Source organism: Oncorhynchus mykiss, chromosome 10 (assembly GCF_057628025.1).
Source record: "Oncorhynchus mykiss isolate SJ-2025 chromosome 10, ASM5762802v1, whole genome shotgun sequence".
In the NCBI taxonomy this organism is placed as follows: Eukaryota; Metazoa; Chordata; class Actinopteri; order Salmoniformes; family Salmonidae; genus Oncorhynchus; species Oncorhynchus mykiss.
This window is the reverse complement of record NC_143031.1, coordinates 86,333,590-86,352,065: the sequence shown is the minus strand read 5'-3', so window position 1 is coordinate 86,352,065 and position 18,476 is coordinate 86,333,590. Positions and strand designations below refer to the sequence as shown.

Here is an 18,476-nt window from a genome sequence, read left to right as displayed (position 1 = left end):
GGTCGTACTGATGGTGAGTTGATGCTGATCTTATATTCAGTAGTTCTTCTCGACTGTATGTAATGAAACCTAAGATGACCTGGGGTACTAATGTAAGAAATAACACGTAAAAAAACAAAAAACTGCATAGTTTCCTAGGAACGCGAAGCGAGGCGGCCATCTCTGTCGGCGCCGGAAGTACGCACAACAAACTAAAAGGATGCATAACCCCTGGAGGTGTTGAGACGTACTGCCCCCTGGAGGTGTTGAGGTGTACTGCCCCCTGGAGGTGTTGAGGTGTACTGCCCCCTGGAGGTGTTGAGATGTACTGCCCCCTGGAGGTGTTGAGGTGTACTGCCCCCTGGAGGTGTTGAGACGTACTGCCCCCTGGAGGTGTTGAGGTGTACTGCCCCCTGGAGGTGTTGAGACGTACTGCCCCCTGGAGGTGTTGAGACGTACTGCCCCCTGGAGGTGTTGAGACGTACTGCCCCCTGGAGGTGTTGAGACGTACTGCCCCCTGGAGGTGTTGAGACGTACTGCCCCCTGGAGGTGTTGAGACGTACTGCCCCCTGGAGGTGATGAGACGTACTGCCCCCTGGAGGTGTTGAGACGTACTGCCCCCTGGAGGTGTTGAGACGTACTGCCCCCTGGAGGTGTTGAGACGTACTGCCCCCTGGAGGTGTTGAGACGTACTGCCCCCTGGAGGTGTTGAGACGTACTGCCCCCTGGAGGTGTTGAGACGTACTGCCCCCTGGAGGTGTTGAGGTGTACTGCCCCCTGGAGGTGTTGAGGTGTACTGCTCCCTGGAGGTGTTGAGGTGTACTGCCCCCTGGAGGTGTTGAGGTGTACTGCCCCCTGGAGGTGTTGAGGTGTACTGCCCCCTGGAGGTGTTGAGGTGTACTGCCCCCTGGAGGTGTTGAGGTGTACTGCCCCCTGGAGGTGTTGAGATGTACTGCCCCCTGGAGGTGTTGAGGTGTACTGCTCCCTGGAGGTGTTGAGGTGTACTGCCCCCTGGAGGTGTTGAGGTGTACTGCCCCCTGGAGGTGTTGGGGTGTACTGCCCCCTGGAGGTGTTGAGGTGTACTGCCCCCTGGAGGTGTTGAGGTGTACTGCCCCCTGGAGGTGTTGAGGTGTACTGCCCCCTGGAGGTGTTGAGGTGTACTGCCCCCTGGAGGTGTTGAGGTGTACTGCCCCCTGGAGGTGTTGAGACGTACTGCCCCCTGGAGGTGTTGAGACGTACTGCCCCCTGGAGGTGTTGAGACGTACTGCCCCCTGGAGGTGTTGAGACGTACTGCCCCCTGGAGGTGTTGAGACGTACTGCCCCCTGGAGGTGTTGAGACGTACTGCCCCCTGGAGGTGTTGAGACGTACTGCCCCCTGGAGGTGTTGAGACGTACTGCCCCCTGGAGGTGTTGAGACGTACTGCCCCCTGGAGGTGTTGAGACGTACTGCCCCCTGGAGGTGTTGAGACGTACTGCCCCCTGGAGGTGTTGAGACGTACTGCCCCCTGGAGGTGTTGAGACGTACTGCCCCCTGGAGGTGTTGAGGCGTACTGCCCCCTGGAGGTGTTGAGGTGTACTGCTCCCTGGAGGTGTTGAGGTGTACTGCCCCCTGGAGGTGTTGAGGTGTACTGCCCCCTGGAGGTGTTGAGGTGTACTGCCCCCTGGAGGTGTTGAGGTGTACTGCCCCCTGGAGGTGTTGAGGTGTACTGCCCCCTGGAGGTGTTGAGACGTACTGCCCCCTGGAGGTGTTGAGACGTACTGCCCCCTGGAGGTGTTGAGACGTACTGCCCCCTGGAGGTGTTGAGACGTACTGCCCCCTGGAGGTGTTGAGACGTACTGCCCCCTGGAGGTGTTGAGACGTACTGCCCCCTGGAGGTGTTGAGACGTACTGCCCCCTGGAGGTGTTGAGACGTACTGCCCCCTGGAGGTGTTGAGACGTACTGCCCCCTGGAGGTGTTGAGACGTACTGCCCCCTGGAGGTGTTGAGACGTACTGCCCCCTGGAGGTGTTGAGACGTACTGCCCCCTGGAGGTGTTGAGACGTACTGCCCCCTGGAGGTGTTGAGACGTACTGCCCCCTGGAGGTGTTGAGACGTACTGCCCCCTGGAGGTGTTGAGACGTACTGCCCCCTGGAGGTGTTGAGACGTACTGCCCCCTGGAGGTGTTGAGGTGTACTGCCCCCTGGAGGTGTTGAGGTGTACTCCCCCCTGGAGGTGTTGAGGTGTACTCCCCCCTGGAGGTGTTGAGGTGTACTCCCCCCTGGAGGTGTTGAGGTGTACTGCCCCCTGGAGGTGTTGAGGTGTACTGCCCCCTGGAGGTGTTGAGGTGTACTGCCCCCTGGAGGTGTTGAGGTGTACTGCCCCCTGGAGGTGTTGAGGTGTACTGCCCCCTGGAGGTGTTGAGGTGTACTGCCCCCTGGAGGTGTTGAGGTGTACTGCCCCCTGGAGGTGTTGAGGTGTACTGCCCCCTGGAGGTGTTGAGATGTACTGCCCCCTGGAGGTGTTGTCTGAATAGGTAAAAAGAGATGTACTGCCCCCTGGAGGTGTTGAGGTGCACTGCCCCCTGGAGGTGTTGCGATTTACTGCCCCCTGGAGACAGATTTAGGACAAGGCCTGTCAGTACCTTCAGCAGTAGGGAAGACAGATTTAGGACAGGGCCTGTGTGACCTACCTTCAGCAGTAGGGAAGACAGATTTAGGACAAGGCCTGTGTGTCCTACCTTCCATTAAAAGCCTCTGACTCTCCACACTGTCTCGGAGCAGAGGGTTACACTCCAGGTCTGCTAGAAACTACACACACACACACACACACACACGAGAGAGAGAAAAGCAAATTAACAGCTAGTATGTGTTGTCTCACTAATCTGATAATACATAGACGTGTGTGTGTGTGTGGGTGCTGTGTGTGTGGTGCTGTGTGTGTGTGTGGTGCTGTGTGTAGTGTAGTGTGTGTGTGTGTGGCTCTGTGTGTAGTGTGTGTGTGTTGCTGTGTGTGTGTGTGTGTTGCTGTGTGTGTGTGTGTGAGTTGCTGTGTGTGTGTGTGTGTGTGTGTTGCTGTGTGTGTGTGTGTGTGTGTTGCTGTGTGTGTGTGTGTGTGTGTGTTGCTGTGTGTGTGTGTTGCTGTGTGTGTGTGTTGCTGTGTGTTGCTGTGTGTGTGTGTGTGTGGTGCTGTGTGTGTGTGTGTGTGTGTGTGTGTGTGTAGTGTAGTGTGTGTGTGTGGGGTGTAGTGTGTGTGTGTGTGTGTGTGTGTGTGTGTTGCTGTGTGTGTGTGTGGGGGGGGGGGTGGGGGTGGTAGTGGTAGTGTTCTATATGAATCAATCACCGAGAACAGGTCTGAAGCAACAATTCAACCCTCCTCGTTTACCCCCCCCCCCCCCTCTCGCCCCTGTGTGTTGACTACAGAATGAACCCTGGGGAAGGTGTATGAAAGGTGTATGTATATATATGAGAGAGAGAGTCGGGTGAGGGGGCAGCCTCTTCACTTGTCTGCTAAACTACTGTCTCCTCTCTTCCTCTACTCCAGCTCTCACCACTTCATCTTGGCTTTTAAGGGCCCTCTCCCCTCCCCTGTAAATGTGTTTGGTATGCTCCAACTGATTTATGCTCCATAGACTGAACCAACTGGAGAGGCAGGGAGGGTGATCTGACCTTTAGTGATTTAAAGGGCTTTTCACCAGTTAATTAACCAATTATTGACTAGCTGTTTTACTAGCTGTTTGTCAGGTTGTCTGGGTAGATGGTTGATTGACTGGTTGGATGATTGATTGATTTGTTGATTGGTTGGATTATTGATTGACTGATTTCTTGATTGATTGGCTGACTGATTGGTTGGATGATTGATTGGTGTATTCCTAGTTGTGATGATGTGAGGTTTGAGAATGGGGGAGATGAGAGAGAGAGAGAGAGAGAGAGAGAGAGAGAGACCTGTGCTTGCAGTAAAGGCAGTCGTATGTGAGCGAGGAGCGAGGGCAGGTGTGGTTGCCGGGTGGAAACGTCATGGCGGACCCAGCTTAGCAATGCTGTAACCACGGTTTCCTCGTCTGGAACATTCATATCGTCGGAGGACAACAATCTGTCCATCTCTTCTAGCGGGAGGAGGAGAAACTCCTGACCTTTAACCACCTCCACAAACTTCTCCTGAGGGAGAGGGGAGAGAGAGAGAGGAGAGAGGGAGGAGAGAGGGAGGAGAGAGGAAGAGAGGAGAGGAGAGAAGAGAATCCGGGAGAGGAGAGGAGAGAATCAGGGAGAGGAGAGGAGAGAAGAGAATCAGGGAGAGGAGAGGAGAGAAGAGAATCAGGGAGAGGAGAGGAGAGAAGAGAATCAGGGAGAGGAGAGAAGAGAATCAGGGAGAGGAGAGAAGAGAATCAGGGAGAGGAGAGAAGAGAATCAGGAAGAGGATAGAAGAGAATCAGGAAGAGGAGAGAAGAGAATCAGGAAGAGGAGAGAAGAGAATCAGGAAGAGGAGAGAAGAGAATCAGGGAGAGGAGAGAAGAGAATCAGGGAGAGGAGAGAAGAGAATCAGGGAGAGGAGAGAAGAGAATCAGGGAGAGGAGAGAAGAGAATCAGGGAGAGGAGAGGAGAGAATCAGGGAGAGGAGAGAATCAGGGAGAGGAGAGGAGAGAAGAGAATCAGGGAGAGGAGAGGAGAGAAGAGAATCAGGGAGAGGAGAGAAGAGAATCAGGGAGAGGAGAGGAGAGAATCAGGGAGAGGAGAGGAGAGGAGAGAATCGAGGAGAGGAACAGAGAGGAGAGGAACAGAGAGGAGAGGAACGGAGAGGAGAGGAGAGGAGAGGAGAGGAGAGGAGCAGAGAGGAGAGGAGAGGAGAGGAGAGGAGAGGAGAGGAGAGGAGAGGAGCAGAGAGGAGAGGAGCAGAGAGGAGCGGAGAGGAGAGGAGAGGAATAGAGACGAATAGAGCAGCTTTTCCAGTCACCATAGCAACCCTCCATGGAAACAGTAGTTGTGATGATAATGGGGAGACCGTGTGTGTGTGTGAAGTGAACGGAAAACACGAAAGAGGAAGGGGAAATAAGAATGGGAGTGTGTACCTACCATGGTGTAGCTGTGGGCAGTGTGGTGGAGGTGCGTACAGCTCTGTGTGTCTGTGGGAGTGTGTACCTACCATGGTGTAGCTGTGGGCAGTGTGGTGGAGGTGCGTACAGCTCTGTGTGTCTGTGGGAGTGTGTACCTACCATGGTGTAGCTGTGGGCAGTGTGGTGGAGGTGCGTACAGCTCTGTGTGTCTGTGGGAGTGTGTACCTACCATGGTGTAGCTGTGGGCAGTGTGGTGGAGGTGCGTACAGCTCTGTGTGTCTGTGGGAGTGTGTACCTACCATGGTGTAGCTGTGGGCAGTGTGGTGGAGGTGCGTACAGCTCTGTGTGTCTGTGGGAGTGTGTACCTACCATGGTGTAGCTGTGGGCAGTGTGGTGGAGGTGTGTACAGCTCTGTGTGTCTGTGGGAGTGTGTACCTACCATGGTGTAGCTGTGGGCAGTGTGGTGGAGGTGTGTACAGCTCTGTGTGTCTGTGGGAGTGTGTACCTACCATGGTGTAGCTGTGGGCAGTGTGGTGGAGGTGTGTACAGCTCTGTGTGTCTGTGGGAGTGTGTACCTACCATGGTGTAGCTGTGGGCAGTGTGGTGGAGGTGTGTACAGCTCTGTGTGTCTGTGGGAGTGTGTACCTACCATGGTGTAGCTGTGGGCAGTGTGGTGGAGGTGTGTACAGCTCTGTGTGTCTGCGTAGCTGCGTATCCCCAGACAGTTAGACGGGTGGAGCTGTTTGATGAGGAAGTTACAGCAGGCCTGGACGACTGACTGGAGCTGGAGGAGACATGATACTGACAATATACACTCTATAGTGTCCTCTCTCAACTCCACACGACCTGGAGAGGCACAGAGAGAGACAGAGAGAGAGAGGCACAGAGAGAGAGAGACAGAGAGAGAGACAGAGAGAGAGAGAGACAGAGAGAGAGAGAGAGGCACAGAGAGAGAGACAGAGAGAGACAGAGAGAGAGGGAGAAAGAGAGAGAGACAGAGAGAGAGAGACAGAGAGAGAGAGAGAGACAGAGAGAGAGAGAGAGATACATAATTTGATTACTTTTGTTGCTAAGAATTGAAATGTAAACTTGTAGTGTATTCAATATTTAAAAATACTTGTGTCACACACACACACACCCGACAGTTTATTAGGTACACCGGAAACCCTCATATATACACTCAGAGGCTCTATAGGGTTGAGGACTGGGGGGACTGACCAGGACACTCAGAGAGGCTCTATAGGGTTGAGGACTGGGGGGACTGACCAGGACACTCAGAAAGGCTCTATAGGGTTGAGGACTGGGGGGACTGACCAGGACACTCAGAGAGGCTCTATAGGGTTGAGGACTGGGGGGGACTGACCAGGACACTCAGAGAGGCTCTATAGGGTTGAGGACTGGGGGGACTGACCAGGACACTCAGAAAGGCTCTATAGGGTTGAGGACTGACCAGGACACTCAGAATGGCTCTATAGGGTTGAGGACTGGGGGGGACTGACCAGGACACTCAGAGAGGCTCTATAGGGTTGAGGACTGGGGGGACTGACCAGGACACTCAGAGAGGCTCTATAGGGTTGAGGACTGGGGGGACTGACCAGGACACTCAGAAAGGCTCTATAGGGTTGAGGACTGGGGGGACTGACCAGGACACTCAGAAAGGCTCTATAGGGTTGAGGACTGGGGGGACTGACCAGGACACTCAGAAAGGCTCTATAGGGTTGAGGACTGGGGGGACTGACCAGGACACTCAGAAAGGCTCTATAGGGTTGAGGACTGTCTTGATGCCTGTCTGTAGGAGCCATCCATTATGGTGAATGGGACGGTGTACCTAATAAACTGTCCGATGGAACAGTAACTGAATGTCTTGATGCCTGTCTGTAGGAGCCATCCATTATGGTGAATGGGACGGTGTACCTAATAAACTGTCCGGTGAGTGTGTGTGATATAAATAGTATAGTGCACTTCTTTTGGCCTGAACCCTACACAGGGGTGGTGTGTAATTGTGTGTACCTGTGTAAGCGTATTGTACCAGCACCCATAATGCATCAGGGTCCACCCCCTCCATCTTAACCTCTTCCTGTTTGGCCTCTCGGACATCACTGGTGAACATGGCCGCAAAGTAGTCAGACACCGACGACAGGACCAGTCTGACAGGAAGGAAGGGAGGGGAATTCAGATGTTCAGACCAGAGAGAGAGACAAGACCAGTCTGACAGGAAGGAAGGGAGGGGAATTCAGATGTTCAGACCAGAGAGAGAGACAGGACCAGTCTGACAGGAAGGAAGGGAGGGGAATTCAGATGTTCAGACCAGAGAGAGAGACAGGACCAGTCTGACAGGAAGGAAGGGAGGGGAATTCAGATGTTCAGACCAGAGAGAGAGACAGGACCAGTCTGACAGGAAGGAAGGGAGGGGAATTCAGATGGAGAGAGAGGGAGAGAGAGAGAGACAGGACCAGTCTGACAGGAAGGAAGGGAGGGGAATTCAGATGTTCAGACCAGAGAGAGACAGGACCAGTCTGACAGGAAGGAAGGGAGGGGAATTCAGATGTTCAGACCAGAGAGAGAGACAGGACCAGTCTGACAGGGAGGAAGGGAGGGGAATTCAGATGTCCAAACCACTATAATGGGACTTTCTCAGCACAGAGAGAGAAAGAGTGAGAAAGAAAGAGAGGAAACAGAGATTATTCGGAAATATATTTGACTATTCACTATCGGGGGGCAGAGATTTGTTCAATTTCCACACACATCTTTCATTGTAGAGGAGCTTAGAAGGATGGAAGAGAGACAGGAGAAAGAGACAGACAGAGACAGCGAGAGAGAGAGACAGAGACAGAGACAGCGAGAGAGACAGAGACAGAGACAGAGACAGAGGAGACAGAGAGAGAGAGAGAGACAGAGAGAGAGAGACAGAGAGAGAGAGAGAGACAGCGAGAGAGAGAGAGAGAGACAGCGAGAGAGACAGAGAGACAGAGAGAGAGACAGAGAGAGAGAGGAAAGAAAGGACTTAAATGTTAAGGTCATATCTTAATAAGACTGAAATGTTAAGACAATAAAAGGTTATAAAACACTGACGGAATGAGATGCACCCTTCACAATAAAAGGTTATAAAACACTGACGGAATGAGATGCACCCTTCACAATAAAAGGTTATAAAACACTGACGGAATGAGATGTACCCTTCACAATAAAAGGTTATAAAACACTGACGGAATGAGATGTGCCCTTCACAATAAAAGGTTATAAAACACTGACGGAATGAGATGAGCCCTTCACAATAAAAGGTTATAAAACACTGACGGAATGAGATGTACCCTTCACAATAAAAGGTTATAAAACACTGACGGGATGAGATGTACCCTTCACAATAAAAGGTTATAAAACATGTAAACCAAACATTTATTTCTAGAGGGTCTCCATTTAAAAAAAATAATGTTAATAATGTTAATAATTTCTTAGTTGTTTTACTTCGTTGTTTTTGGTCAACACATCAAATAACTTTTTTCAAACTAAAATCAATCAATAATCAATTCCTTCAATCAATCTATTCATAAAAAGTATCTGTGCGAATCAGATCCATGTACAGGACCAGTCAAAAGTTTGGACACAACTACTCATTCAAGAGTTTTTCTTTATTTTCTACTTTCCACAATCACCCGACCCGACCAACTGAGATGGTTTGGGATGAGTTGGACCGCAGAGTGAAGGAAAAGCAGTCAACAAGTGCTCAACATATGTGGGAACTCCTTCAAGACTGTTGGAAAAAGCATTCCAGGTGAAGCTGGTTGAGAGAATGCCAAGAGTGTACAAAGCTGTCATCAAGGCAAAGGGTGGCTACTTTGAAGAATGTTAAATATATTTTGATTTCTTTAACATTTTTTTGGTTACTACATGATTCCATATTTGTTATTTCATAGTTTTGATGTCTTCACTATTATTCTACAATGTAGAAAATAGTTAAAATAAAGAAAAACCCTTGAATGAGTAGGTGTGAACAAACTTTTGACTGCTACTGTGTGTGTGTGTGTGTGTATATGTATGTCCTTCAGAAGAAAGGAGGAGAGAGAGAGAGAGAGAGAGAATGGACTAAATCTGAAATGAGGAAATGGAAATGGACAGTTATGTTCTGTAGTACCAATACAGAGATTGGTTGTAAACTATGAAACACACCTTTCTCTCCCCACTACATAAGTCCCTATTAACGAAATTAACATTTGTGTTCCCGGGGACGTGAGGACGATATACGTTAAATGGGGCTAATATCAAACTACAGAACTAAGCCAACTTCAGCGTGAGCTTCAAGTATGGCAACTTGGTATGAACTTTGAACTCTTATTCACTAAAGAAGTGATACCTCCTAGCCGTTGAGTGAGCAGCAGCAGCAGCTGTAAACGCGGACTAGGAAAGGACGGACAAAGAATCTCTTCTACCAAACACACGACGGTACCACAACGCACCCGTTCTACCAGACATTCTTCAAAAGGACAGGAAGATCTCTGTTGGCCAACACGGCCTTCCATCTACGACCAACCTATTGAAGCAGCGCTCAAAGTAAATATTTCTTGCATTTTCCCTTTTTTCCAAAATGGGCGGTTATTACGAATGCATAAGATTCTGTATTTACGATAGCATAGCTTCATGAGGTCCGATCAGAGACCAAATTCCATTTATTCCTCAGTCTTCCCGCTCTTTCACTCAAACCCAACCCCCTTTCTTTGTGTAACCAGCCGTCATATCTGTTCCGTCCACTAGGGACGTTTTCTTTTATGACATCCTTAGTAATCAACGTATGATCCATCCTGTGTATGTGTAATTCTGTGTGACTGTTTAGGTATTTAGTAAATAAATAATGAAACCCAATGTTGTATTGATGATTCAACTTGTTAGCCAGGGTTCATGAAGAAAACCAAGAATTTACAACTTTCAGATGAGACTGAACAAGGTGATGATTAAATAGACTGTTATTGATGTAAAATATTACTAGGTCTTTAAGAGTTTATTAACAGCTCTATAAACATTATTTTGTGGTGCCCCGACTTTCTAGTTAATTACATTTACATGATTAGTTCAATCAGGTGATATTAATTACAGAGAAATGATTTTATAGAATAGCATGTCTTATCACTTCATCCGCCATAGCAAAGACACGGCACTTGGTTTCATCAGACCAGAGAAAATTGTTTCACATGATCTGAAAGTCTTCAGGTGCCTTTTGGCAAACTCCAAGTGGGCTGTCATGTGTCTTTTACTGAGGAGTGGCTTCCGTCTGGCCACTCTACCATGAAGGCCTGATTGGTGGAGTGCTGCAGAGATGGGAGAATTTTCCAGAAGGACATCCATCTCCACAGAGGAACTCTAGATCTCTGTCAGAATGACCATTGGGTTCTTGGTCACCTCCCTGACCAAGGCTTTTCTCCCCCTGATTGGTCAGTTTGGCCGGGCAACCAGATCTTAGAAGAGTTTTAGTGGTTCCAAACTTCTTCCATTTCAGAATGATGGAGGCCACTGTGTTCTTGGGGACCTTCAATGGCGCAGACATTTGTTGGTACCCTTCCCCAGATCTGTGCATCAACACAATCCTGTCTCGAGGCTCTACAGACAGTTCCTTCCACCTTGGGTTTTTTGCTCTGACCTGCACTGTTAACTGTGGGACCTTATATAGACAGATGTGTGCCTTTCCAAAATCATGTCCAAATCAATTAAAATTTACCACATGTGGACTCCAATCAATTTATAGAAACATCTCAAGGATGATTCATGGAAACAGGATGCACCTGAGCTCAATTTAGAGGCTCATAGCAAAGGGTCTGAATAGTTATGTAAATAAGGTATTTCTGATTTTTTATTTTTAATACATTTGCACACAAAAAAAGCTTTGTCAATATGGGGTATTGTGATGTCATTATGGGGTACTGTGATGTCATTATGGGGTATTGTGATGTCATTATGGGGTATTGTGATGTCATTATGGGGTACTGTGATGTCATTATGGGGTACTGTGATGTCATTATGGGGTATTGTGATGTCATTATGGGGTACTGTGATGTCATTATGGGGTACTGTGATGTCATTATGGGGTATTGTGATGTCATTATGGGGTACTGTGATGTCATTATGGGGTCTTGTGATGTCATTATGGGGTATTGTGATGTCATTATGGGGTCTTGTGATGTCATTATGGGGTACTGTGATGTCTTTATGGGGTATTGTGATGTCATTATGGGGTATTGTGATGTCATTATAGGGTCTTGTGATGTCATTATGGGGTACTGTGATGTCATTATGGGGTACTGTGATGTCTTTATGGGGTACTGTGATGTCATTATGGGGTCTTGTGATGTCATTATGGGGTACTGTGATGTCTTTATGGGGTACTGTGATGTCATTATGGGGTACTGTGATGTCTTTATGGGGTACTGTGATGTCATTATGGGGTACTGTGATGTCTTTATGGGGTACTGTGATGTCATTATGGGGTACTGTGATGTCATTATGGGGTATTGTGATGTCATTATGGGGTACTGTGATGTCATTATGGGGTCTTGTGATGTCATTATGGGGTATTGTGATGTCATTATGGGGTCTTGTGATGTCATTATGGGGTACTGTGATGTCTTTATGGGGTATTGTGATGTCATTATGGGGTATTGTGATGTCATTATAGGGTCTTGTGATGTCATTATGGGGTACTGTGATGTCATTATGGGGTACTGTGATGTCTTTATGGGGTACTGTGATGTCATTATGGGGTCTTGTGATGTCATTATGGGGTACTGTGATGTCTTTATGGGGTACTGTGATGTCATTATGGGGTACTGTGATGTCTTTATGGGGTACTGTGATGTCATTATGGGGTACTGTGATGTCTTTATGGGGTACTGTGATGTCATTATGGGGTACTGTGATGTCTTTATGGGGTACTGTGATGTCATTATGGGGTATTGTGATGTCTTTATGGGGTACTGTGATGTCTTTATGGGGTATTGTGATGTCATTATGGGGTATTGTGATGTCATTATAGGGTCTTGTGATGTCATTATGGGGTACTGTGATGTCATTATGGGGTCTTGTGATGTCATTATGGGGTCTTGTGATGTCATTATGGGGTACTGTGTGTAGATCGATGAGGCAGTGTATTAATTTAAATCTATTTTAGAATGTATGTAACATTAAATGTGGAAACAGTCGAGAGGGGTGGGGGTCTGAGTCCTTTCCCGAAGACACTGTCAAATCAAAACAGGGGGCGTGTTCACTGGAGGTAAAAGCTGTCAAATCAAAACAAGGGGCGTGTTCACTGGAGGTTAAAGCTGTCAAATCAAAACAGGGGGCGTGTTCACTGGAGGTAAAAGCTGTCAAATCACAACAGGGGGCGTGTTCACTGGAGGTAAAAGCAGTCAAATCACAACAGGGGGCGTGTTCACTGGAGGTAAAAGCTGTCAAATCAAAACAGGGGGCGTGTTCACTGGAGGTAAAAGCTGTCAAATCAAAACAGGGGGCGTGTTCACTGGAGGTAGAATCTGTCAAATCAAAACAGGGGGCGTGTTCACTGGAGGTAGAAGCTGTCAAATCAAAACAGGGGGCGTGTTCACTGGAGGTAAAAGCTGTCAAATCAAAACAGGGGGCGTGTTCACTGGAGGTAGAAGGAGGAAGTCGGATGTATAATGAATAAATGTGAATAGTTAAAAATAGAAGATAAAGCTGTGTGTTCCAAACAGGTGCTGATTACAAATGTCATTTATATATATAATTATATATTTATACGTGTGTGTGTGTGTGTGTGTGTGTGTGTGTGTGTGTGTGTACAGTTTTAGTCAGAAGTTTACATATACCTTAGCCAAATACATTTCAAAAAACTCAGTTTTTCACAATTCCTGACATTTAATCCTAGTACAAATTCCCTGTCTCAGGTCAGTTAGGATCACCACTTTATTTTAAGAATGTGAAATGTCAGAATAAAAGTAGAGTGATTTATTTATTTCAGCTTTTATTTTTTTCATCACATTCCCAGTGGGTCAGAAGTTTACATACACTCAATTAGTATTTGGAAGCTTTGCCTTTAAATTGTATAACTTGGGTCAAACGTTTCGGGTAGCCTTCCACAAGCTTCCCACAATAAGTTGGGTGAATTTTGGCCCATTCCTCCTGACAGAGCTGGTGTAACTGAGGTAGGTTTGTAGGCCTCCTTGCTCACACACACACTTTTCAGTTCTGCCCACAAATGTTCTATAGGATTGAGGTCAGGGCTTTGTGATGGCCACTCCAATACCTTGACTTTGTTGTCCTTAAGCCACTTTGCCACAACTTTGGAAGTATGCTTGGGGTCATTGTCCATTTGGAAGACCAATTTGCAACCAAGCTTTAACTTCCTGACTGATGTCTTGAGATGTTGCTTCAATATATCCACATCATTTTCCTTCCTCGTGATGCCATCTATTTTGTGAAGTGCACCAGCCCCTCCTGCAGCAAAGCACCCCCCACAACATGATGCTGCCACCCCCATGCTTCACGGCTGGGATGGTGTTCTTCGGCTTGCAGCCTCCCCCTTTTTCCTACAAGCATAACGATGGTCATTGTGGCCAAACAGTTCTATTTTTGTTTCATGCACAAAGTAGATGTCCTGACCGACTTGCCAAAACTATAGTTTGTTAACAAGACATTTGTGGAGTGGTTGGAAAAACGAGTTTTAAATGACTCCAACCTAAGTGTATGTAAACTTCCCACTTCAACTGTGTGCGTGTGTGTGTGTGTGTGTTACCTGTGAGCAGGTATCCTCCTGTCCCCTGCCACCAGAGTGACGTCACACAGCTGCTTGGTTCGGAGGTAGGTCTCCATCCTGCTGAAGGTCAGGTCTGCGTGTGTGTGAGCCGTGTACACACACTCGTCGGGGGACGCACACGGTTCCATCGACACACATGAGGACAGCGTTGCGCTGCTGTTGGAAGTCCTACACACAAACACACACACACACACACACACACACACACACTTTCAAGATAGTGTTTTAATTGTCAGGTCTATGGCAACCAAGACCATAGCATGACACACACTGCAATTTAATCTGCAATTTAGTCTGCTGGCTCCTGAGATAATTGAGACATGGATTGTGTAGGAGTGCCATTCAGAGGGTGAATGGGTCAGACTAAAGATTTAAGTGCCTTTGAACGGGGGTATGGTAGTAGGTGCCAGGCGCACCGGTTTGAGGTAGGAGGTGCCAGGAGCACCGGTTTGAGGTAGGAGGTGCCAGGAGCACCGGTTTGAGCGTGTCAAGAACTGCAACGCTGCTGGGTTGGGACAATCCTGAATGAATCGTGAATAATGATGAGTGAGAAAGTTAGATGCACAAATGTCATACCCCCAAGACGTGCTAACCTCTCACCATTACAATAACAGGGGAGGGGTTAGCATTTTATATCATAGCCCCAAGACATGCTAACCTCTCACCATTACAATAACAGGGGAGGTTAGCATTTTATATCATAGCCCCAAGACATGCTAACCTCTCACCATTACAATAACAGGGGAGGGGTTAGCATTTTATATCATAGCCCAAAGACATGCTAACCTCTCACCATTACAATAACAGGGGAGGGGTTAGCATTTTATATCATACCCCCAAGACATGCTAACCCCTCACCATTACAACAACAGGGGAGGGGTTAGCATTTTATATCATAGCCCCAAGACATGCTAACCTCTCACCATTACAATAACAGGGGAGGTTAGCATTTTATATCATAGCCCCAAGACATGCTAACCTCTCACCATTACAATAACAGGGGAGGGGTTAGCATTTTATATCATAGCCCAAAGACATGTTAACCTCTCACCATTACAATAACAGGGGAGGGGTTAGCATTTTATATCATAGCCCCAAGACATGCTAACCCCTCACCATTACAACAACAGGGGAGGGGTTAGCATTTTATATCATAGCCCCAAGACATGCTAACCTCTCACCATTACAATAACAGGGGAGGTTAGCATTTTATATCATAGCCCCAAGACATGCTAACCTCTCACCATTACAATAACAGGGGAGGGGTTAGCATTTTATATCATAGCCCCAAGACATGCTAACCTCTCACCATTACAACAACAGGGGAGGGGTTAGCATTTTATATCATAGCCCCAAGACATGCTAACCTCTCACCATTACAACAACAGGGGAGGGGTTAGCATTTTATATCATAGCCCCAAGACATGCTAACCTCTCACCATTACAATAACAGGGGAGGTGTTAGCATTTTATATCATAGCCCCAAGACATGCTAACCTCTCACCATTACAACAACAGGGGAGGTGTTAGCATTTTATATCATAGCCCCAAGACATGCTAACCTCTCACCATTACAACAACAGGGGAGGGGTTAGCATTTTATATCATACCCCCAAGACATGCTAACCTCTCACCATTACAATAACAGGGGAGGGGTTAGCATTTTATATCATAGCCCCAAGACATGCTAACCTCTCACCATTACAATAACAGGGGAGGTGTTAGCATTTTATATCATAGCCCCAAGACATGCTAACCTCTCACCATTACAACAACAGGGGAGGGGTTAGCATTTGTTGGTGGGGTTGTGATATTTATGCCTATAACTTTCTCACATATTATTTACGACTCACTGAGGATTATTCGTAATCATTGTAGCATTCACATTAAAACGTAGAAACAAATTCTATTTTTTTTTTATTAACAATAAAAAGTGACTCTAAAATAACACACTACATTATTTACCGTCTCATTTCTAATCGGGCAGAAACACAAGCAAAACAAACAGCAGATGGATCCAACACGTTGTTAGAGTCACATGTAGTCATAATGTGCTATGAATATGGGGACCAAATACTTTTAAGTGAATTTGGCCCAATACTTTTGCTTCCCTAAAATGTGGGGGGGGGGGGGGGGGGGGGGACAATATACACAAAGTGCTGTAATTTCTAAACGGTTCACCCAATATGGATGAAAACACCCTGAAATTAGTGCTGAACGATTAACCAAAATGTCTGTTATTTTTTTTATTTTTTTTAAAAACAACCAATTGACCAACGTTGGTTAAATTATTTGAATTCCATTTCGTTCTTTCTTTCTCCTGTGAGGGGGGGGGGACCAGTATACATGTTACTTTGATTTGCTGTTTCTGTAGAGAAATCCGATCAAGCATGAACTGTAACATTGTGGTATGGGACTTGTAGACCCACAGCGAGCCTCCTATATACGGTAGACCCACAGCGGGCCTCCTATATACGGTAGACCCACAGCGAGCCTCCTATATACGGTAGACCCACAGCGGGCCTCCTATATACGGTAGACCCGCAGCGGGCCTCCTATATACGGTAGACCCACAGCGGGCCTCCTATATACGGTAGACCCACAGCGAGAGTCCTATATACGGTAGACCCACAGCGGGCCTCCTATATACGGTAGACTCACAGCGAGCCTCCTATATACGGTAGACCCACAGCGAGCCTCCTATCTACGGTAGACCCACAGCGAGAGTCCTATATACGGTAGACCCACAGCGAGAGTCCTATATACGGTAGACCCACAGCGAGCGTCCTATATACGGGAGACCCACAGCGAGCGTCCTATATACGGTAGACCCACAGCGGGCCTCCTATCTACGGTAGACCCACAGCGGGCCTCCTATCTACGGTAGACCCACAGCGGGCCTCCTATCTACGGTAGACCCACAGCGGGCCTCCTATATACGGTAGACCCACAGCGAGCCTCCTATATACGGTAGACCCACAGCGAGCCTCCTATCTACGGTACACATACAGCGAGCCTCCTATATACGGTAGACCCACAGCGGGCCTCCTATATACGGTAGACCCACAGCGAGCCTCCTATATACGGTAGACCCACAGCGAGCCTCCTATCTACGGTACACATACAGCGAGCCTCCTATATACGGTAGACCTACAGCGGGCCTCCTATATACGGTAGACCCACAGCGAGCCTCCTATATACGGTAGACCCACAGCGAGCCTCCTATATACGGTAGACCCACAGCGAGCCTCCTATATACGGTACACATACAGCGAGCATCCTATGTACGGTAGACCCACAGCGAGCCTCCTATATACGGTACACATACAGCGAGCATCCTATATACGGTACACATACAGCGAGCATCCTATGTACGGTAGACCCACAGCGAGCCTCCTATATACGGTACACATACAGCGAGCCTCCTATATACACGGTAGACCCACAGCGAGCCTCCTATATACGGTAGACCCGCAGCGAGCCTCCTATATACGGTAGACCCGCAGCGAGCCTCCTATATACGGTAGACCCGCAGCGGGCCTCCTATATACGGTAGACCCGCAGCGGGCCTCCTATATACGGTAGACCCGCAGCGGGCCTCCTATATACGGTAGTCCCGCAGCGGGCCTCCTATATACGGTAGACCCGCAGCGGGCCTCCTATCTACGGTAGACCAGCAGCGAGCCTCCTATATACGGTAGACCCACAGCGAGCGTCCTATATACGGTAGACCCACAGCGAGCCTCCTATCTACGGTAGACCCACAGCGAGCCTCCTATATACGGTAGACCCGCAGCGAGCCTCCTATATACGGTAGACCCACAGCGAGCCTCCTATATACGGTAGACCCACAGCGAGCGTCCTATATACGGTAGACCCACAGCGAGCCTCCTATCTACGGTAGACCCACAGCGAGCCTCCTATATACGGTAGACCAGCAGCGAGCCTCCTATATACGGTAGACCCACAGCGAGCCTCCTATATACGGTAGACCCGCAGCGAGCCTCCTATCTACGGTAGACCAGCAGCGAGCCTCCTATATACGGTAGACCCACAGCGGGCCTCCTATATACGGTAGACCCACAGCGAGCGTCCTATATACGGTAGACCCACAGCGAGCCTCCTATCTACGGTAGACCCACAGCGGGCCTCCTATCTACGGTAGACCCACAGCGGGCCTCCTATATACGGTAGACCCACAGCGAGCCTCCTATATACGGTAGACCCGCAGCGAGCCTCCTATATACGGTAGACCCACAGCGAGCCTCCTATATACGGTAGACCCACAGCGGGCCTCCTATATACGGTAGACCCACAGCGGGCCTCCTATATACGGTAGACCCACAGCGAGCCTCCTATATACGGTAGACCCACAGCGAGCCTCCTATATACGGTAGACCCACAGCGAGCCTCCTATATACGGTAGACCCACAGCGAGCGTCCTATATACGGTAGACCCACAGCGGGCCTCCTATATACGGTAGACCCACAGCGAGCCTCCTATATACGGTAGACCCACAGCGAGCGTCCTATATACGGTAGACCCACAGCGGGCCTCCTATATACGGTAGACCCACAGCGAGCCTCCTATATACGGTAGACCCGCAGCGAGCCTCCTATATACGGTAGACCCACAGCGAGCCTCCTATATACGGTAGACCCACAGCGGGCCTCCTATATACGGTAGACCCACAGC

At 48.5% G+C, this 18,476-nt stretch overlaps 1 protein-coding gene across 6 annotated transcripts in view; it reads right to left on the bottom strand.

Moving 5' to 3' along the window:
• LOC110511479 (kelch-like protein 5) overlaps window positions 1–18,476 on the bottom strand; it is a 65,108-nt gene that overhangs the window by 30,421 nt on the left and 16,211 nt on the right. For all 6 annotated transcript variants that reach the window (XM_090188691.1, XM_090188692.1, XM_090188689.1 and 3 more), the window contains exons 2-6: window positions 13,760–13,948; window positions 7,018–7,154; window positions 5,657–5,853; window positions 3,902–4,114; window positions 2,698–2,767 (exon numbers count right to left, since the gene is read on the bottom strand). In XM_090188691.1, the coding sequence (XP_090044817.1) occupies window positions 2,698–2,767; window positions 3,902–4,114; window positions 5,657–5,853; window positions 7,018–7,154; window positions 13,760–13,908 (766 nt within the window). In that variant the 5' untranslated portion in view covers window positions 13,909–13,948. The remainder of the gene's footprint in view (window positions 1–2,697; window positions 2,768–3,901; window positions 4,115–5,656; window positions 5,854–7,017; window positions 7,155–13,759; window positions 13,949–18,476) is intronic.